Below are 23,345 nucleotides of genomic sequence, written 5' to 3'. Positions count from 1 at the left end.
TCCTGAGTTTATAAACATAATATGTATTTTTTTTAAAAAGGAAAAAAGATTTTGTGACGATAAAAAGTATTAATGTAATCATGGCCGGCTCTACGCAGGGGCAAGAGGGGGCAGAGCCCCCTTAAATAAATGTCTTGCCCCCTCAAATCAAAATTTGAGAAAGTAAATTTTAATGAACTCACAAAATTACTACATTACAAGTTGACAAAATTATCTGCACTAGCGGAAAAATCCGCCGAAAAAGGGACACACACGATATAGTAGTGTCGGCTTCCCTCTCATTCCTGCTTCTGCTGTGCGTGTATTCACCATTCCACAGGCTGCGCAGCAGACACACACCCGCACACACCCCTCAGCCCTCAGTAAACATCCAATCACTGTTGCATTCCATCCATCCATTTTCTACCGCTTATTCCCTTTTGGGGTCGCGGGGGACACTGGCGCCTATCTCAGCTACAATCGGGCGGAAGGCGGGGTACACCCTGGACAAGTCGCCACATCATCGCAGGGCCAACACAGATAGACAGACAACATTCACACTCACATTCACACACTAGCATTATGAAAGTAAAAGAAAAGGAAAAGTTGTCTACATTTATCATATACTTGTTAGGACGGGTGTATTTGTGTAGTCTTATCTGTCATAAACACGTTTATCGTCGCGGACTTTCGGTGCTACGGGGTTCCTTTTTTTTTACAACTTGACGAGAGCAGTGACAGCGGAGGCTCTCAGCAGCAGTGGTTTGGAAGGCAGAGAGCCTCCACTGTCCCTGTAACAAGCTACAAGTCATTTATGATGCTGTTAATGACGGTAAAAATGAAACATAAGGTATATATCCTGCTTAGCAGTCCTCCTCTGCTGTTCTCTGTTCAGAGCGGAGTCCCTAGCAACGGCCCGTTGTACTTAGCAACGGTCTGGCAATCGACTGCTGGAATTCTTTTTCTGTAGTTTTTCTTGTAAGTCTACATAGTCAACTTTTAATGGTTCAATCTACATTTTGTAATAAACAAATTATAAGTTTCATTTGATATGACCAAGACACCTAAAAACAAAAACACAGCCGTTTTCATCAATTTACAAGCAAGTGGGCAACACACATACATTGGAGTGAAGGAATTTTGTGCCCAAATGAGTGCCCACGTTCTGTTTTATAAATTAGCTCGAGATTATTTTTTATCATTATTCATCAGACTACCTTTCAGTTTTGTAAATATTGACTGTAGAGTGTGAAGTCCTACTTTGGGTCAAAATTTATTTGAGAGTTAGGCCATCCAGTTAGGATAAATGTTATGTTGTCGGTTGATAAAATTTGGATGAAGGATGTTTTATTTTATTCTATTCATTTATTTTTATTTTTCAGTTTCCCCCCTGAGGGATTGCCACCTTATTGTGGTCAGGGGGTTTGCGTACCTCAGTGACCTATACCAGCAGGAGCTTAGTCTTCAGGTGGGACACCCAAGTTGGACAGGTCTGAAGGTAGAGGCCTGACAAAGTGCAATCCACTACTCCAGGTTGGGGTTGGACACATAGCTAAAGACCCATTTCAATGAAGAAAGCATCGTTCCTATAAGCACAAAAAAAAAAAGTGCTGGAGCATGATGTGTACACATGATGCCCCCTTCACATTTCTGACTGCCCCCTCATATAAGCATGCCTAGAACCGCCCCTGAATGTAATCATAGTAGTAGCGACTAGATGCACTATTGTACTTGGTATCATTACAGTGGATGTCAGGTATAGATCCACCCATGGCATTTGTTAGCGGTGACGCCGGCCAGCTGTGGTATCCTCCCTCCTACAGTATGTAGTGAAGCCTGTCTTGCTATTCTTCGTGCTGCAGGGATGATACTTGTAAGAAACTTACTTTATTTGTCGCCTTGGAGGCAAGGATTAGTGATTTAAAAGTAGCTAAAACACTGCCGACTGCAGATGGATGTTAGCCACTAGCTAGCTAGCCATGTCTTAAAGCACCTCTTCCTGAGGGCGTTTCAGTGTTATAACTTCACCTTTATCGTAAGTTTTTAGGCCAAAATGCGTCCATTCTCCCTTTTCGGTCCACACACTGTCTGCTTGTAAGTATTCTGTGATTGTGTGCTGCCAAACATTGTAAATCATTGGAAATCGGTTCTTGTCATAGTATAGTACCGTTTAATATTGATTAGCGTGAGACTACACTAGTACCGGTATACCGTACAACCCTAGCCTGCTGTTGATAACGCAATAAAACATTCAACAGTTAAAAAGTACAAACCCTGTTTCTATATGAGTTAGGGAATTGTGTTAGATGTAAATATAAACAGAATACACTGATTTGCAAATCATTTTCAACCCATATTCAGTTGAATATGCTACAAAGACAACATATTTGATGTTCAAACTGATAGACATTTTTTATTTTTTTTGCAAATAATCATTAACTTTAGAATTATATGCCAGCAACATGTGACAAAAAAGTTGGGAAAGGTGGCAATAAATTCTGATAAAGTTGAGGAATGCTCATCAAACACTTATTTGGAACCTCCCACAGGTGTGCAGGCTAATTGAGAACAGGTGGGTGCCATGATTAGGTATAAAAGCAGCTTCCGTGAAATGCTCAGTCATTCACAAACAAGAACGGGGCGAAGGTCACCACTTTGTGAACAAATGCATGAGCAAATAGTCAAACAGTTTAAGAACAACATTTCTCAACGGTCTATTGCAAGGAATTTATGAATTTCACCATCTGTAACACCATCAAAAGGTTCAGAGAATTTGGAGAAATCGCTGAACCAAAGCGATGATATAACAGACTTTCGTTCCCTCAGGCGGTACTGCATCCAAAAGCGACATCAGTGTGTAAACGATATCACCACATGGGCTCAGAAACACTTCAGAAAACCACTGTCAGTAACTAAAGTTTGTCGCTACATCTGTAAGTGCAAGTTAAAACTACTATGCAAAGCCAAAGCCATTCATCAAAGACACCCAGAAACGCGGCCTGATTCTCTGGGCCCAAGATCATCTAAGATGGACTGATGCAAAGTGGAAAATTGTTCTGTGGTCTGACGAGTCCACATTTCAAATTGTTTTTTGTAAACGATGAACGTCATGTCCTCCGGACCAAAGAGGAAAAGGACCATCAGGACTGTTCTAGGTGCAAAGTTGAAAAAACAGCATCTATGATGGTGTGGGGGTGTACTAGTGCCCAAGGTATGGGTAACTTACACATCTGTGAAGGCAACATTAATGCTGAAAGGTACATACAGGTTTTGGAGCAACATATGTTGCCATCCAAGCAACATTATCATGGACGCCCCTGCTTATTTCAGCAAGACAATACCAAGTCACTTGTTACAACAGTGTGGCTTCTTAGGAAAAGAGTGCGGGTACTAGAGTGGCTTGCCTGTAGTCCAGACCTGTCTCCCATTGAAAATGTGTGGCGGATTATGAAGCCTAAAATACCACAATGGAGACCCCGTACTGTTGAACAACTTAAGCTGTACATAAAACAAAAATGGGAAAGAATTCCACCTGAAAAGCTTCAAAAATGTGTCTCCTCAGTTCCCAAAGGTTTATTGAGTGTTGTTAAAAGAAAAGGTGATGTAACACAGTGGTGAACATGCCCTTTCCCAACTACTTTGGCACGTGTTGCAGCCATGAAATTCTAAGTCAATTATTATTTGCAAAAAAAAAATAAGGTTAGTGAGTTTGAACATCAAATATGTTGTCTTTGTAGCATATTCAACTGAATATGGATTGAAAAGGATTTGCAAATCATTGTATTCCATTCATATTTACATCTTACACTTTTCCCCAACTGATATGGAAACAGGGTTTGTAATTAATACTAAAAAGTACTTTTTAAGAAAAGTAACTTGTACTTTTACTTAGGTATTTTTTTTTAACTTAAGCAATGTCACAGTACTTGTACTGGAGTACACACTTTCAGTACTATTTCCATTTCTGTTAACTTGTGAGTTGCTAATATTGGAAGTTTGCATTTAGCTTCCATTCTGTTTTGATTACTGATGTTTTATGTTAGGCCTTTTGTGCCGTTTTTCTTGAAAAGACATTTCGAGTCATGTGTTTTGTCAACTTTACCGTGTTATGGTGCTGCTGGTTCTGCATGTGAGAACTTCTGCTTGTTTAGTCAGGACTTATGTAACGTTTCGACATAACTCAGCTTTAAATACAACTGAACTGCGGCCCGACAACATTCCAGCCCCGCTTGCCTGCTGAGCTCTGTCAAGCAAAAGGTTAAAGATTAAACTAAATTAAGATTCAACTTTTTTTTTCTCGAGTAAAGTCTTAAATAGAAAGTAAAAAATTAATCAAATGTATTTGGGAAAAAAATGATGTAAGATGTATGAATGCAAGATCGAAATAACTGTAAACATATTTTTAAAATAGGCTTGAATAGGAAGTAAAAATGTAATCAACTCTTTTGTGAAATGTATTTGGAAAAAAAAAATGTAAAATGTATGAAAGCAAGATAGAAGTAACTGTAAAATATTTCTCTACAAAGCAATGTGTCCTGCACATTAATCTGATTGCATATTTTATTTGAAAACAATGTAAACAATTCATTGTAACTACAGTATCTTTAAATTCAGCATTAATTGCTTGTGCCTGCTTCCTAATTTTAGACTCTAAAATTAAAAAAAAGTTGCGTTTGGATGTGTGTGGTATGTTGGTCGTGACCCCAGGATGCAAAGAGGGCAGGTAAAGTGCAGATGAATATGTACTTATTGACAAAAATAGTGCATCAGGGTCAATCACAGGAAGCATTTAGGTAAAGCTGTGCAGCATGGAAGTATGAAGCAAAAAAACAACAAAAAAAAAACACAATGTTCCAGCACCAGACAAAAAAAAAAAAAGGCATTATTAGCTTTATTTAGAAAGTTTTGATTTGATTAACATTTTTGTAAAAAGCACAAAGAGTAAAAAACAAGTTTGGTTGCACTTTGGCAGTTCTACAGTACACATGTAACTTAATCCTACTACTATAAGAAGTATAAACAGTATAAAGAAATGTCCGCGTGGAACTTCGTAAGGCTTAAAGCAGCAAATGAGTTGAGTACCTTCAACATAGTGGTTATGTGACATCGTATTATTTGGCTGATATTATTTTTATGATTGATAGTATTATTGAGAACGGTGTAACATGTCGTAACAGACGCCTTTTAAGCCGAGGCATTAAAGGTTCCATGGAAGCCGTAAGGCATGTTGACGGCTACGTTGGCTCTTCCCAATTCCTCGAACGTCTTGGCACTCAAAACCAGGAGGAATGTTCCTTTATCCTAAGGATAGGAGAAAGAAAAAAACTTAAGCTCGGCGAGGAAGTTCAAAGCACCGGATGATGACAAAAAATCCCCTAACTTGGTCGGTAATTTCCAGTCCACAAGCTGGCACCTGCCATTAATTACTCTCTAGAAGAGTAATTGCATTATTTGAATGACACATGATGAGTTCGTGATCTGTGGCTTTAGAGTTTTAGATGTGTTTTTATTAATAAATGTGTAAATACAATATTTGATACTAGCTGTAATAATTGTTTGATACTTGTTTGTATCAACAAATGTGGGGGTTTTAGACTTCAATATTGCTCAATTAGCCCTGTGATGAGGTGGTGACTTGTCCAGGGTGTACACCGCCTTCCGCCCGGTTGTAGCTGAGATAGGCTCCAGCGCCCCACGCGACCCCAAAGGGAATAAGCGGAAGGAAATGGATTGATATTGCTCAATTAAGGACACTTTATTACACACACAGTACAGGCCAAAGGTTTGGAACTTTCTCATTCAATGCATCTTCTTTTTCATGACTATTTACATTGTAGATTGTCACTGAAGGCATCAAAACTATGAATGAACACATGTGGAGTTATGTACATAACAAAAAAAGGTGAAATAAAGTGAAAACATGTTTTATATTCTATTTTCTTCAAAATAGCCACCCTTTGCTTTGCACACTCTTGGCATTCACTTCACAGGTGTGCTTTAAGCTCATCCAGAGAACACTAAGAGTGTGCAAAGCAGTAATCAGAGCAAAGGGTGGCTATTTTGAAGAAACTAGAATATAAACATGTTTTCAGTTATTTCACCTTTTTTTGTTAAGTACATAACTCCACATGTTTTAATCATAGTTTTGATGCCTTCAGTGACAATCGACAATGTAAAAAGTCATGAAAATAAAGACAATACATTGAATGAGAAGGTGTGTCCAAACTTTTGGCCTGTACTGTATATCTCACTTGTGTGCTGAGCTGACGTGGCGTCTACGTTTACTTTTTGTAAATGACTTGAATAAAATACAGTAAAAGATCAAACTTGTTTGCTTGTTGGAGGAAATTTAGATGTTAACTGGCTGCACAAGTAAACACGCTGCAGACGATATAAAATATTTTTACCTGCAAGACGACACTTGCTTTTTTGCCACTATCGGACCGATGTCAGATACCAATATCAACACAGGACACCTCTACTTCATATTTTAAACTCAAAGTATAAGAGGGTATTTTTCCATGATCTGATAAAGCCTTGGCATCTAGAGGTGTGTGCATGCAAACCAGCAGGTGGCGCCAAGTGACTTGTCCAAGCCAATTACAGCAAACATCCATCCATCCATCCATTTCCTACCGCTTATTCCCTTTGGGATCGTGGGGGGCGCTGGTGCCTATCTCAGCTACAATCGGGCGGAATGTGGCGCACACCCTGGACAAGTCATCACCTCATCGCAGGGCAAACATGGGAGTTTAAAAAATTAAATAAAATGTTTAAAAATGATGTCAATTTTAGGATGATGTCATCACCAGTTGGTGCACTGACACTTAATCGTTTGATCTTTTATGTTAAAAAAGATTGGTCGTCTAATAGGCTGTGTTCACACTGCTACTCAATTCCATTTTTATTTTTATTTTAAAATTCCGCCCCAGGCCTCTTTCGTATGTGGATATAAGTCTCAAATGTATCCGCTACAACTGCAGTCTGAACAACCGGGTCACGTTGATCCGACCAATACGCCATAAAAAAGTGATACGCCTCGTAATCCTTTGCCAAAATAGAGTGTTACAAAATAAGTAGTAAAAATGGTATATTTTTTGGAACTCACACAAAAGTTGCACCACTCCTGTCTCCGACTGCTCGCCCACACGCTCTTCCCAGCAGACGTCGAAGCAAATGTCTCAAACTGCGAAAGCCGAAATGCTTGCCCTCTTCCTTCTTAATCTTCTACGCGCAATAATTGGGTTCAGAAAGTGTTGGTTGCACAAAATCCTTGGAATTGCCACAAATGCGCCAGGACTGAGACCTACTAGACTTGGAGCCATGTTTACTTTCGTAAACACTGCAGCTCGTGTGACGCCATGACGTCACGTCTGCATGCGGGTCGGACTGCATTCACGTTAGATATCACAATTGTTTTTGTAATGTGAACGACTACATTAAAAGATCGAATTTACCCAAAAAAAAATCACAATTGGGCATCCTACCTTGCAGTGTGAACGTAGCTGGTCAGCTCAATATGGTCATTTCATTTTTAGCCGTACCTGTCCTCAATGATTGGCTGGGACACGGTTCTACTCCCAGTCACCATTGCAAATGGGATTGTCTTGTGGACATTCAGAAAGTTTGCACAAGTGAAAAAAAACAACTAAACAATATTGCTTAACATCTGACCTGTGAAGGCGAGAGAACCACGGACAGGATGACGCCATCGTCTTCCTCCACGGCGTCTGGTGAGGGCACAAAGACGGGCTCTGATGGGAACAGACCCTTCTGGTACCAGACCTAAAGTCACATGGGCATGAATGGTACTTGTAATGCAAATGGTCATGCCCACACCATTTGAAAATAAGGGACATTTTTGGGAAATGAGGCTAGTTGACATGGTTGCTATCACCTTAAGTCATCTTACAATTGTAGTGGAATTTCTGACCTTTATACCATATTTATTGTCTATTGAAGTCCGAAAAAGAAATTCTATCAAAAAGCCTACTGAATCACTGGAAGAGCAAAAGTAAGGGAAAGTTGAATTTGGGGCCGCGCCAACCATTCCACAAAATTTTATGACTGTTTGTTATGACTAAGAAATCCACGGTTGTTTTTGGAACCAGCAGTTGCAAAACAAAAAGACCTTGACACATGAGGAAAACATTTAAGAAGCCAGTGGACCAATATTTGATATGATTTACAAGGTTTTGCATGACTCTAGATCCCCGGGAAAACGTTGTCTGTTTGCATTGGCAATTTAATCCAACCTGTACTTTTTGATTTTGGGTAAATAAAACTTTTGTACTAAATCCACTTTGTTGGTGATTAAGTTTCGGACTTTCCACCACACAATGAACCAGGAAGTACCTTGCTAACTAACATTTGGGCGGAGGGTTTGATTTTTGCCACTCGATTAACACTCAACAGTCAAAATTACTACAATTTTACATCATTTGTGCTACAGTTATTAGTGGTGAACATCTGTTGGATTAACAGTCACCTGGCTGCGCTGTTCTTGTCAGATCGTACACCACTGATTGCAGAAACTGCCGCTTAATTCAATCTCAAGTCAACTGAGTTTAGTACTCTTAATGTAAATACATGGCTGGTAATAGTACAATATTGCTCAAGTTTGCATCTCAAACTGCAGCTGTGAGGTTTTTCTTGTTAGTTTAAACATGTTTGTAAAGCAGTTACAAGAGATGAAACGGAGTATAGCACGCACACACCTTCAGCATCTTGTCCTTCAGGTCCATCTTAAGCAGGGAGTCTCCAAACAAATGCCGAAAGCCACAGCCGTAGAAATAACGATACGGCTTTGTGTTGTATTGCTTGTAGTTGATGTGAGGGAACTCCAGGCCGCCATATTGGTGGAGGTCGTCACCATGGAGATCCTCGTGTTGACAGAACACCTGATGACCAAGCGAGGATTAAGTGGGTAAATGATCATGCATTGTCAGGTAAGAGTCAGCCTGTGAGTTTAGCAACTTGGTTGTATTTTGGAATATACGTTTATACTATATTTGCTTACTAGTTAAATATTTCTGGCATAACTAAAGTATTACAGTATAGTTTGTCAACACACCCGAGTGTCACTGATTTTGATGCATGTTGCTGTACTGGAAGAACGGGTGTTCAGGTTCTGGTCCGTTGGGGTTTCTTTAGTCACGTGTAGAGGTAAGACAAAGCGCCGAGGAAAGGCTCTGCTCATGCTGTTGTACACCTGCAAGGAGAAATGGGTCATAATTACAAAGACCAATTTAAGTTGTAAAACTAAATACAAAACTGCAGCAATACATGTTTTGAAAATATTCCATTGCATTTTTTTTTTTACACAATTTTTTAAAATCCAAAACGTATTTTTATTTTGATTCACAACATACTGTAGTTTACCAGGAATACTATTTTACCCCCAGTGCCTAGGTGAGCTCACCAATGTTCTAAAACTCAGGGTTTTAAAGTCATTTAAAGCACTTAAATCTGGGGGGTCCAAACTTTTTGCAGCTTATGTTTGATATATTTTAAGGGGGAAAAAAAAACGTGCCTCTTATGAAGATCAAATGGGACAAAAACAATCTTTAAACAATTACTTAAATGTGTTAATTATATTCAACATTAAATACATAATTGTGTAATTGTATTAAATTAACCGTTAATTCTTAATATTAAAGTACATTTAAATATATATTTTAAAAATATTTCATGATTTAATTATTTCACAATGTAAATAATAATTTGATAATAAAATCAATAATTAATTACAGTAAATATTAAAATGTTTTTTTACTAAATGATCAAATAGGGACAAGTGCTAAAAAATGGATGGATGGATTAATTAATGACACATTTAAGGAGCCCAAAGCGCTTTGACAGTATTTCCACATTCGCCCATTCACACACAGATGGCGGGACATGCCATGCAAGGCACTCACCAGGACCCATCAGGAGCAAGGGTGAAGTGTCTTGCCCAAGGACACAACGGTCGTGACAAAGTTGGTAGAAGGTGGGGATTGAACCAGGAACCATCAGATTACTGGCACAGCCACTCTACCAACTTCGCCATGCCGTCCCAAAAGTACTATTAGTTTAGTACATGTGAACTTTTTGTCATTTCAATAGTCTATTTTTTTCCTATTTTACAGCTGATAGTTTTATTTTTATTTTTTAAATATATTTTGCAGGCAAAAAAATAATAAAAAATGCTGGTTACCAACGGCCCTCAGGCCACACTTTAGACCCTTTGAGCTGCTACTCAGTCAAATACACCATCAGTAGCTTTGTGATACTTTCATTGGCAAATGTCTGCCGTTTAGATACAGTGCATCCAGAAGGTATTCATAGCGTTTACCTTTTTCCATAATTTGGTTATGTTACAGCCTTATTTCAAAATGAAATAAATTCATGTTTGTCTTCCAAATTCTACACACAATAACTCATATTGACAATATGAAAATGTTTAACATTTTTTGCACATTTATTAAAAATAAAAAACAAAAACCTTTATAGCCTTTGCTCAATACTTTGTTGATGCACCATTGTCAGCAATTACAGCCTCAATTATTATGAGTACGATGCCACAAGCTTGGAACACTTATCTTTGAGCAGTTTTGCCCATTACTCTCTCCAGCACTTCTCAAGCTCTGTTATATTGGATGGGAAGCATCGGTTTTCATCCAGAATGTCTCTGTACATTGCTGCATTCATCTTTACCTCTATCTTGACTGGTTTCCCAGTTTGTGCAGCTGAAAAACATACCCACAGCATGATGTTGCCACCACCATGCTTCACACTAGGGATGGTATTGGCCTGGTGATGAGCACGGTGCCTGGTTTCTTAAAAACATGCCTGCCATTCACGTCAAAGAGTTTGAACTTTGTCTCAGACCAGAGAATTTTGTTTCTCATGTTCTGAGTCTTTCAGGTATTCAAACTTTTTACTTAAAAATGGCTTCTGTATTGCCACTAAACCATACAGACCTGATTGGTGGATTGCTGCAGAGATGGTTGACCTTTTGGAAGATTCTCCTCTCTTCAGAGGAATTCAGCCAAGATGAATGCAGCAATGTACAGAGACATCCTGGATGAAAAGCAACACTTTTCATCCAACCTGATTGATTTTGAGAGGTGCTGTAAAGAGGAATGGGCGAAACTGCCCAAACGTAGGGGTGCCAAGTTTGTGACATTGTATTCAATAATACCTGAGGCTGTAATTGCTGCCTAAGGTCCATCAACAAAGTATTGAGCAAATAATGGATACTAATAAACACAGGCTTTTTAGTTTTGCAGTTTAAAAAAAAAAGCTAAACTTTTTTGAAATACTTTTTTACATCTTCATTATTGGGTAGCTTCTGTATAATTTTGAAGACAAAAATGAATTGATTCCACTTTGGAATGAGGCTGCGGCATAACAAAATGTGGAAAAAGTGAAGCGCTGTGAACACTTTCCAGATGCACTGTATTATTTGTACATTCTTGGCTGGCGTTAGACTCCTCCTGCTTCAACAGACCGGCACTGATACGGTTTTACAAATTGGCTAAACGTTCAGTCTTATGTTTGATGATTTATTTATTTATCTAGTAACATCCACTTCTTCTCAGCAATGTCCTTCACACTCACTTTCTTACTTCCCATAGTTGGAACGCAGTGTTTTAAACCATAGATGTGATAAGTGATGTAATGTGCAAAGCAAAAAGATTAGGAAAAGTGTCAAAAACTTAATGGTGCTGACCTCGTCAAGCGCTTCTCCCGACTTGCGTAAATTCTGAAGGAGGTAGATGTTGATGGCTTGGCCGTCATCTGAGCAGCACAGGTCCAACATCAAGAATCCATCCTCTTCGAAGGCGTTGATCTGATGGAAGGTGGCGAACGCTTTGGTGTAATACTTCACCGGGCTGGCCTAAAGTGAGTAAAGGCTCATTTTTTAGACATGTCAGAGTAATTCTTTCAACCTAACAGGGACCTCTCACCTCACCAGTACGCTTGTCTATGACGTGCAAGATGGTTTCTAGGTTGGGATCCCAGTAGATGCCGTCAGAGAAGGTCTTCCCCCTCATTTTACAAGTGACTATCCTCAACAAGTCCATTTTAATTGGCTGCTCAATAAACACCACAAAGTTCTCCGACATAGCTAGAGGGTAGATGCATTAATTTAAAAAATAAGTAATTTTTAGGAGATTAACAACTGCTCAGCAGCCGTTAGATGCTTGCTTACCGAAGCTGTGGTAGTAGGAGGGTTGAGACTTGTTAGCAGGCAGGATGGAACAGAGGATTTTGGCACCTTTCAGGGTGTCCTCTTGGTCGGATTTCTCAGGAGGAATACTAATAATGTTGTACGTGGTTCCTGGAATCGAGAAAAAAATCGGCAAACAATGCAAAACCTGCTTTTCACGCGTAGCAGTGATGATTACGGACCTTTACCGCCATAGGAGTTTCCCATATTGAAGGTGGTACCATCAGGGGCATAGTGAGGGTGGGCGGTGGCTCCATTAACAGCAATGAACTTGCTCCAGTCTACCTAAGGTGCAGAGCGGTGAATGAGAAGAATCACTTTCCTTTTTGAATTTCTTATGCTTGTAACTTGTAACCATGAGGTCAGAGAGCCACCCCACAGCAGTGTGTGAGAAGGTTGGGTGTCTATTGTGAGGAGGCTAAGTATGGTTCAGTAAAGATGATAACAAGGCCTTCTTCAATCAATGATACAACTGCCAATATTTTACGTTTTTTTTGTTAATTGTTGTTGGTTGACTGTTATTAGCCAATTGGTCAAATAATCCAATCCCAAAGAAGAATTAATAGCAACAGCAAAATAACATTGAAAATGCTTTAGGTGTGCCGTTCCTCCGACTGCTGGGTTGCAATCACGTGACCGAGAGGCACTTCCAGGTTTCAGGTGGTGGTCTAGAGCCTCATTCCCCCTGATTTCCACGGAGTGAGTCACGGCTGCGGTGCATAATTGCCATGGCGGCGGACACATTCCGTTTTTATTAGAGTAAATGTGTCCATTTCCACCGCTTGTGGTAAGGTACCACCATGGTACTCCTGTTTCGGACCCATGCTCTAAATCTGTTTCTCAACCAGTGTGCCGTGAGATACAGTCTGGTGTACTGTGGGAGAATATGTAATTTCACCTATTTGGGTTAAAAATATTTTTTGCAAACCAGTAATAATCTGCAAATGTGCTGGTTGCGGTTGGAAGAGTGGCCGTGCCAACGACCTGAGGGTTCCTGGTTCAATCCCCACCTTCTACCAACTTTGTCACGTCCGTTGTGTCCTTGGGCAAGACACTTCACCCTTCCTCCTGATGGGTCCTGGTGAGCGCCTTGTATGGCAGCTCCCGCCATCAGTGTGTGAATGGAGAAATAGTGTCAAAGCGCTCAGAGTACCTTGAAGGTAGACAAGCGCTCTACAAGTATAACCCATGTAATACTCTTTCATATCAGCAGGTGGCAGCAAGTAGCTAAATACTTCGTGGATGTCGGGAACATGGTTTGTCGTAATCACAATGTGCAGGTAAAAAGGTGTCTAATGCTTAAACTAAAAATAAAACAAAAAGGCAAGTGCCGCTAAGAAAAGGTATTGAAGCTTAGGGAAGGCTATGTAAAACCAAACTAAAACTGAACTGGTTGCAAGGTAAACAAAAATAGAATGCTGGACAACAGCAAACACTTACAGTGTGTGGAGAAGACCGCGTCCGCAAAGTACATCTAAAAATGACATGACAATCAACAATGTCCCCGCAAAGAAAGACAGCCACAACTTAAATATTGTTGATTGCTAAAACAAAGCAGGTGCCTGGAATAGCGCTCAAGGAACACATAAAACTGCTACAGGAAAATACCAACAAAACAGGAAAAGACTAAATAGAAACACAAGACAAGAACTAAAACAGCACACACAGGAAGACACCAAAAAACTCCAAATAAGTGAGGTCGTGATGCGTGAAAGTACACCTACTTTGAGACAAAAGCTATAGTGATGCATGGTTGGTTATGGATTAAGACATATCCAACAATAAATAAAACAATATAATATTTGGTAATTAATACATTTCCTTGAATTGCCTTTAGTATTGTGTGTTTTGTTGTGTACCTGTTGTAGTGTTTCTAGGTTCTCTGGGTCCACTCTGTGCATCAGGTGGGTCTCTGTGCTGACATAATAGTCTCCCTTGTATTTCACAAAGCTGACGTTGGCATTGTCTGTGGGCTCTAGAATGGACAGACACATGATGGCAGCAGTGTTTGGAAGTGGAAATCTTCAGCGTTCATTCTGCAGGACTCTCTTATAAACAATGTCTGCTCTCATCTCTGGTTACTGCAGTACATATTCTTGCATAATAATGTTTGTGGTGACCTCCAACAGAGACAGTGTTAGAAAACAAACTTTGCAAAAACACTTAGTGGGTAAAATGTTTTGGACACTAGATAGCCAATCATTGTCAAGTGCTACAGGACATGGTTTCAGTAATATTGTATTATTATTACCACAGAAGTGGTAGGATAAAGTATTGCTGTTTGGACAAAAAGTAATGGGCCACTCCACATAATCAACGCGATGTGCATCCCCAGGAAATATTACTAAAAATTGTACGATAAAAATACAGTAAGCCAAGCATCCTGCACATTAATCTGCTTTGCATATTCAATCTATACATTTTCAAAGATTAACTTAAACTACCAATAATGATTTACCCTGAAAAACAGTACATTAAATCATTCAGAAATATAATTTTCATTAAAAAAAGGTTGTTGTGTCCCTGGGTTTTCACTCAGTTCTGTAAACCTAACACATCATTGTACTCCCTCTGAAAAATGTGGAATATTCCAAAAGTCTTATGATCCACTGTATATTGGACCTTGCACAGCTTTTGCAGGTCACAGTAAGGCCATAAGTATGTTTACTCATTTATTTTGATGTATATTTGCACTACCTTGTGTTCTCAACAGTCCTGGTGCCAACATTATTTTTTAGAATACATTTTTTATGCTGAAGCACTGTAATGTATTTACTACCAACACACTGTTAGCATAAATGACATGTGGCTCTATTTCATGCATTTGCTAATTAAATCCTAAAAACTCACTCATGTTACGTTTAGTCCTGTTACTCAAATAATTCATCAATGCCAGTGTTTCTTGATAGTGCCATTGTCTGGCTGCAAGGGCCCATTAGATACCCGTTTTTCAGCTGTAGCAGTACTCAGTTGTAATAACCTTTTCCACCACTTGTGGCAGTAATGAGAATATCAAACAGAGGAAGTCTGGAGCTAAAGTCATAGAGAAGTTTCTCAAGTGCAAAAATTATGACCAAAGTGACGAAAAGGTTTTCATTCGTGCTTGAATTTTGATAGTTTAGTTACTAATTATTAATGTAGTTTTTTTTATTTTGGCATAACAAAGTTTTATGCACATTTATTTTCCGTCAGTCATTTATGAGTCCTGTCATGTCTGTGATTGTTTTGTTTTTTGGACACTCAGTTCCTGTTTTTGCACTTCCTGGTTGTTTTGTTACCATAGCAACTCATTAGTTTTCACCTGTCTCACGTTTTGCACTCGCACACTTGTTTTCACTTATCATGTCACTGCTATTTAAGCCTGTCTGTTTCTGTTGTTTGTCCTGGCGACATCACCTCCTTCACACCATCTATCAGCTTCTATGCCTTCCATGCCGATGATCCAGGTTACTTTCTTGTTCAAAGTAAGTTTTTTGTTATTCATGCCATAGTGCTAGTTTTTGCTTTCATAGTCAAGTTTGTTCTCCGCCATTGTGATATAATCCAAGATGGCGGCGCCCGGACGGGTTGCGGCTTGCAGAAGCTCTTGGTAGAAATGGAACATTTGGCAAAAATACCGGACAATTCTGCAAATTTCATGGCTGGCTTTCAGCATGGACACTCCGTGATCACTTACGACTGCCAGACAATTCTGGATGTGGATAGATCGGGCCGTTTTGGACTGAATGATGCGTGTAAATTTGACCGCCTCGCTAGCATGGGAATACTTCGCCGGCTACATTCAGCGGCCTTTGAAGCAGCGGAGTATAATATCAGCGGAGACTGCCAAAGGAAGACACGCAAGTGGTGTGATCGAAAGCAGAAACGCGGATGCCGAGCGGGGCTAACAACAAAGCAATAGGCTAATCCCCACAGAACACCACTTCCTTCCATCCTGAAGCTGGATTTAAATGGAAGACGCGAGCCTGCTAGTCTGGGTGAGGAGTCAGTTAAGTTACAACTAGTTTTTTCTGCTATGACTGTGTCAGAGTTGGACATGCCTTCTCCTGAGGTGGAAAATTATGATGCGTTCAGTTTATCGCAGCACCAAGCAAACAATCGGAAAATTCCCGTCATATCAATTCATAGATATGGTCAAATTATTTTAAGTGCACTACGCATAATAAACGCAACAAAATCGAATCAATTGTTCCTAATCCTATTCCAGACATTTACTGAAAGTTTAATTAAAAACTGCCCTTGGTTTTTTAAGTAATGTTTACTAACAAACAGCTACCCTGACCAATATGAAACAGGATGACTTACCTTGTAGGATTATCAGATTTGAATGAGAAAAAACTTGAGCTTATGTTTTAAGATATCTAACCAGCAAATGCCACCAATTTCAACTCTTCCCATTAAACTTTGTACATAATAGTCCAGATGTGTAAGGTCACTAATGTTGGGCTTAAGAGAGGAACACCATCTATGTTCTCCAAAGATGTTTGACACAAGCTTTGCTCTTAAAAAGCTGAAAATGTTCCTCAGTGCTAGAAATAGTATCCATGTTAATACTCACTCAGGGTCTCAAAGCGAGAGAAGAATCGCTGAAAGATGTTCTTACAAGGGTCGGGCATGGTTATGGTACCAAACTCTGAAATCACGATGCGGTCTCGCTCGCTGTTCTTTGTGTAGGCGTCGCTGTGCAGAAACCGACTCCTATATGTCACCTGACCTTCCTTCACTTTGAACTGGTGTAGCAGGGCCATGCCATCAAACCAGTGGTTGTAGCTGGAGCCAAGGAAAAGCATTATAACGTGTCCTTTTCAGTGAAATACGCTAACAAGTGTTTCAATCCACTCACTGAGTTTCTCCAAACTCAAACTTCCCAGGGCCATTTCGGAGCAGGCTGCCGTCGATCCAGTGGGGAATCGTACCTTGTACCTCGGCAGGGATGGGATCAGGTGTCTCTTCTGCAGTGCGGACCAAAGGAGCGATGGTCTCCAAACCTTTTAGCGCTGCACTGATGTCTCCCGTCACCTTACCGTTGGTCTTTTCCGCACACACTACCGGGGCATCAACACCATTAGAATGACATCATATACATTATTTTATTGAAATGTTATTGTGACAAAACTACAGTATTTGTAAATGCGTATCTCATTCTGTGTGTGTAACCACATCCAAATGGCCATGTTTTAATTTATGTGTCTGTGTTTATATTTTAGTGTGTGTGTGTGCGCGTGTGCGCGCGTGTGTGTGTGTGTGTGTGTGTGACAAGGCTGAAGTTAGATTCAAATGGTGGGCGATACTGATTGTCGATACCTGATACTTTTCACTTCAAATGTCCTAGACATTGAAGAATGTTGTCCCTACTGTTGTGCAAATCGACAAAAACCAGCAATGTAACGATAATATGAATCTAAATGTTGCATAAAGATTTATTACAACTAAGTTTATGGTTTGGGAAATATTGAATCTATTTGCAAAAATGAAAAAGTTGCATTTAACCCTTATTTACCCATGTAGACCACATTAGTTCAAGTCCTGATTAAAAAAAACTGCAGGGTTGTTTTTATTGATAGTGTGGGGGGCATAGCTATGTGCGTGTTCAATATGATGCACATATTTTCTTTAAAAAGGCTAAATAAATGTATACACATTTTAAAACAAATTTGTTATATTGGTAATGAGTGTCACTGAGCATTAATCTTTTTTTTCTTGAATCATCTTGCTCTATCTTTAAAAAATAGTAATTATTATACAATGTAACACAAGCCGTATATACCAGTGGCGGCTGCTGGCAAGCTAGTATTCAGCTACTCCGTAAACATGAGTACAATCTCCAATTGCAGATAAAAGACATAAAGATGCTAAATATTACAAAGAACATGCCACTTAAAAGGTAGTAACATTTTCCATATCAACAGGAACAACAGAGTGACAATTGAAAAATGCAATGGCAATGTTTTATATTTCTAGATCGCTGTTTGGTAGAAAATGGATGGATGGATGATTGGCTAAATTTGCTGTCAATCTAAAAGGGATTCAGCCTCAGACTGATCATCCAATCATCTTACGGAAGCCGGTGTTCTGTCAATAACTGCTACCCGTGAATGTCTGCTACCCAACGCTGCCTAATGTGCACGCGCATGCGCACAACAGCAGATTTTTCAGAAATTTGTCTCGAACAAAATACTCATTGAAACAGCTGCCTCATATGCCTCGTGGACTAGTAAGTAGTTTTTTTTTTTAATTTTAAATAACTACTTATGTTTCTTTCTGCAATGTTCCATCCCTCGGGATGCAGACGGACCACTCCGGACAGGACATGCAGGTGGAAAAATGTTTTATTCTCAGAACTTGAACAAGCACCAAAACAGAAAAGAAGCCAGTGGATAAATGTGCAGATCACACTCAAAGTTAAGGCTAACACTTAGCATATGCAAGAAGACAAGGAATACTCAAGTAACTGTAGCAAAAGCAAGCAATGAAGCCAAGCCAACTGACCGGTAAAGGCAGGCTTAAATAATGCCTCTGATTAGTGCTCCGGAAACAGGTGAGCGTCCCCAACACTAATCAGAGGCAGGTGAAAATAATAAGTAACCATGGTAACTAAAACAAACTCAAGGGCGGACTAAGTGGAACTAAGGGAGTCCAAAATTAATAGAACATAACAAAAAATGATCCGGGCCACGGATCGTGACACTTTCATTGTATCTTCTGACCACCAAACATGTAGAAATTATCCCAGCAGGCACAAGACATTGATACAATGTCGATCATACATATATGCCCTTTAAAAATGACTTTGAAACAACGTTGCAAAATAGTTGTATTCCTAAATTGAGACAATGTTGTCTAAGATTGGATCAGGGACGGTGTGGCACAGTGGGAGAGTGGCCGTGAGCAACCCGAGGGTCCCTGGTTCAATCCCCACCTAGTACCAACCTCGTCTTGTCCGTTGTGTCCTGAGCAAGAAAGACACTTCACCCTTGCTCCTGATGGGTGCTGGTTAGCACCTTGCATGGCAGCTCCCTCCATCAGTGTGTGAATGTGTGTGTGAATGGCTAAATGTGGAAGTAGTGTCAAAGCGCTTTGAGTACCTTGACGGTAGAAAAGCGCTATACAAGTACAACCCATTTATCATTTATTTATTTATCATTGTTGTGGGTTGGGAAATAACCACATTTCAATGGTCAAATCAACGTCACAACCTGACATTGAATAAACCTCATCAAAAAGCATGTTGTCTCAACATTGTATTTGTGTTGTAGAATATTAGTTGGGAAATTACCAAAATTCTATGTTTGGATTTACCAAACATTGATTAAAGGTCATTAAAAAGGATATTTTTCCAACTTTAAGTATGAGTTGCTGAATTTCAGAACCTAATTTAACGTTATTTCAATGTCTTGTGCCTGCTGGATACAGCGTGAGAACGTGCACATTACATATTAACGGACATTAAGCTAGTAGACAAAAAAACGACGTGATGATATTCACATTGACGCAAAACACAATAGCTTACATTTTTGTAAGCTTACTGTTTCACGATTTTTTTCAAGGAAGCAGCGAAATTCAAACAGAACATCGGGCGTCCATTCATTGCATGTCGGGGAAACCCTTAACTGTATTTAAAGTTCTTAAATCAGGACTAGATTATCTCAGACCCTGAAGAAAACAAAGAAAACATTATTACTCGTGAAACATATAGTCTATCTTGATATTATACTACCAGGGAGTCTGCATGAAAAAAGATTATTATAGGTAGATTCCTATATTTATTATGATTAATTGAAATATTGCCTTGACAACAATTCAAAACTATGTTTCTTGTCATTATTTTGCACTACAGTGGTGACAAAATTATTTAAAGATCATAAGAATTCAAGTAAAAAGTATCAGTCTGGTATCGACTACATGTATCGTCCACCATTCATTCTGCTACAGTACAAGTGTAGCAAAGGTTATCTGGCAAAAAAAGCTTCCCACAGAGTTGAACACAGACACAGAGATATATGTTTACACATACACAAATCTAAACACAGACTCACAAATCATAACACAGTGAGGCAGATTAGATTTTTTTTCCCACACACACAGGCAAATCTAAACACAGACACACGAATAAGAACTACACTGGTCCCATAACACACAAAGATTGAGATGCACATTTGCAAATTGTTTTGCTACAATATTTTACTCCACAATATACAACGTAAAAGTGAAACAGCCGTGTCTTAGAAGATGCAACGATGACGTCACAAACACACACACACACACACACACATGCACTCACGCAGAGCGAGAGAAGCTTATCTTCTGATCCATCATGTTTGTGTTGGCATGTGTCATGTGTCACCTCAGTACAGTAAAGGATTTTTTTGGAATAGCAAATTTTAGTCGACATATGAAATCCTGCGCGGTCACTTTGGAAACACTTGTGTATTGTTGTGATGCCTGGCTGGAGATGAAAACAACTCCCAAAGCAGACTGATTGTGTTAAAGAAGACATCTGACTTGAATTTATTTAAATCCAGTCCAGACTGTTGTTTTTGTTCGCTTGCGTGCAAGAAATGACAATTTATCTGTTTCTAAATCTTAAATATTCTCCAGAGATGCTAGTTCTCAGAAGGATATGAGCTTCCTGGCATGTGAACACATAAACAGTTATCATATTAATAGTCAGAGTAAATATTTGGACCATAGTACACTTACACAACATTACATTATTATCATTTACAACTTTGTGGGACTGTATATATACATCGATGGATACATATTAATCACCACATCTAGCAATATAAAATATTATTATACAAAGTATTGAACTTTATTAAATAGTACAATAACATTATAGTATGTGTTTGTTTTAAGTATAATATCCAGGCAGAGAATGAAAAGTACAATTAGCAAATTTTATTGGAACACTAATAAATTAGAGTGGAAAATATTACAGCAGCTATGTATAAGTACTTTGTTATGCACATTAACTTGGAACAATTATATTTGGATGAGGTGGCGACTTGTCCAGGGTGTACAACACCTTCCGTCCGAATGCAACTGAGATAGGCTCCAGCACCCCTCGCGACCCCAAAAGGGACAAGCAGTAGAAAATGGATGGATGGATGTATTTATGGTACTTTTATTTATAGATCTAAAATTGGGACAGTAATACTTAGGTGTTGTTTATGTATAAGTAGTACAGTGGGGCAATAACACTGTATTCAATTCTTCATTAGTGGGACGAATATACAGTTTACCTTAATGTTTATTTATTACTAACTTTTAATACAGTGGGGTGGATAATTGTCTAATATTAGGAATACAATACAGTCAAAAATACTATTTTTGTACTTTACTCAACGGTGTGGGAAAAAATAGCATACAATACTAGTATTGTAAATTACTGCATTAATTAGATTTACATAGTAGTATTAGTACTTTTACCTGTGCATACTACCACTAGTTTTGTAATACTAAAGTATTAGTAATACACCAGTGACACTTTCACTATTCTAAACATTGGGATGACAATACTGTAGTAAGTATACAGTATACATTTAAAACAGTAAGGGCAATAATTAGGTATTATAGCTAATTACCTCACAGCCAATCAGACGCTGCCATTCCACACTCCACAACTCACTTGTGACTCATTACCAAACATCTATAAATATACCTTCCTCAATTTGTTGCTGAACTATTTTTGCCCTTGACTAAGTTTTTGCCTATACTCCCTTGTACTTTTGCTTAACAAACATATGTTGTGAGTTCAAGCCCCGGTCGAGTCATATAAGACTATAAAAATTGGGAAACTTTACCTCCCTGCTTGACACTCACCCTGAAAGGTTGGAATTGGGGGTTAAATCACCAAAAATGATTCCTGGGCGCGGCCACCGCTGCTGATCACTGCTCCCCTCACTTCCCAGGGTGTGATCAAGGGTGATGGGTCAAATGCAGAGAATAATTTCACCACTATCAGTGGTACTTTAACTTTAACTTTAAACATAAGCTGTGTACTCTGAGCATTACTCGTAGTATTGTAAGTACTATCTATTAAATATACACAGGAAGTGGCATTGCACCTGATGCACAACTTAACACTGCATCAGTAAACACAGGAACAAGAATATTCTAAAAAGTTCCAGAATAATTTGAAGTTGCATAAATTAGTAATACATCTAGTATTACTTACTTGTACATCTTAACTACTAATACTGAAGTACACTTTCTACAAATCCCAGCAGGCTCAAGACATTGATGCAACGTTGATTATACAAACATGTCCTTTAAAACGGACTTATAAAAAACAATGTTTCAAAACTGTTGCATTTTTAAATTGAAACAACGTTGATGGGAATTGAACACATTTCAATGGTAAATTAAACCAACGTCACAACCTGACATTGAATAAACGTAGTCAAAAAGCATGTTGTTTCAACGTTGCATTTGAGTTGTAAAATATTGGTTGGAAAATGACCAAAATTAAAAGGTCATCAGAAAGCCTGTTGATCCCAAGTTAGATTTTGGTATGATGCTTGAGGACCTAATTCAACAAGTTCTCAACGTTGTTTTATTGTCTTGTGCCTGCTGGGACTGCATGGGATACTACTGTACTACACTGTAGTTTTACACAATATGCAAACATGAACTGGGGCCGTGATAAAATATTATAGCTATGGACATCAAGTAAACATGTAACATGCAATTGTTAACCTTTGGATATAATACTGTATATTCAGGGGAAGTATCATTTACACTAAACATATATACATAAGTATTACTTCTAAAAGTATGAGTTTAATTAGTATTTAGACATGTCAGCAATACGCATCCTAAAATTGTAGCTACCAAAATAAAGACGATGATGATGATTTTAGCTGGCAGTGATGACAAAGTACACCAAGTACAGACGTCACACTTCTTCAAGGGAGAATATTTGCAAGACAAAAATGTCACTTGTAGAGCAATGGGAGCGTCTTACCTCCATTATTGACCGGAGACATGATAGATAGATGGATCGAATAGTCCTGTTGAAGTGATGCGCACCAAGCAGTCGGAGGGAGCCAAGTTCTGCCGACGAGCTCCCTGCGTCGCTGTTGCGTAACATCCCCATTATGCAATCCTCGGCCATGGCACAGTAACTGGCGTGAATACAAACTGC

General features: G+C 39.0%; 1 protein-coding gene across 2 annotated transcripts; it reads right to left on the bottom strand.

Annotated features, from left to right (window-relative positions):
• Nucleotides 1-4,830: 4,830 nt before the first annotated feature.
• LOC133551178 (carotenoid-cleaving dioxygenase, mitochondrial-like) lies at nucleotides 4,831-23,334 on the bottom strand. Of its 2 annotated transcripts, XM_061897625.1 has the most exons (12): nucleotides 23,166-23,334; nucleotides 17,040-17,241; nucleotides 16,755-16,966; nucleotides 14,056-14,171; nucleotides 12,379-12,481; nucleotides 12,179-12,307; nucleotides 11,934-12,094; nucleotides 11,696-11,863; nucleotides 9,053-9,190; nucleotides 8,697-8,879; nucleotides 7,654-7,764; nucleotides 4,831-5,280 (listed from the first exon to the last, which is right to left on the bottom strand). In XM_061897625.1, the coding sequence occupies exons 1-12, from the start codon at nucleotides 23,185-23,187 to the stop codon at nucleotides 5,164-5,166; spliced, it is 1,662 nt and encodes a 553-aa protein (XP_061753609.1). In that variant the 5' UTR covers nucleotides 23,188-23,334; the 3' UTR covers nucleotides 4,831-5,163. The 2 variants fall into 2 exon arrangements, with proteins under 2 accessions (XP_061753609.1, XP_061753610.1); XM_061897626.1 differs by lacking the exon at nucleotides 7,654-7,764.
• Between the last annotated feature and the right edge of the window lie 11 nt (nucleotides 23,335-23,345).

This window comes from Nerophis ophidion, linkage group LG04 (genome assembly GCF_033978795.1).
Source record: "Nerophis ophidion isolate RoL-2023_Sa linkage group LG04, RoL_Noph_v1.0, whole genome shotgun sequence".
NCBI classification, from domain to species: Eukaryota; Metazoa; Chordata; class Actinopteri; order Syngnathiformes; family Syngnathidae; genus Nerophis; species Nerophis ophidion.
The sequence above is the reverse complement of the archived record's forward strand: the minus strand, read 5'-3'. Positions and strand labels throughout refer to the sequence as shown.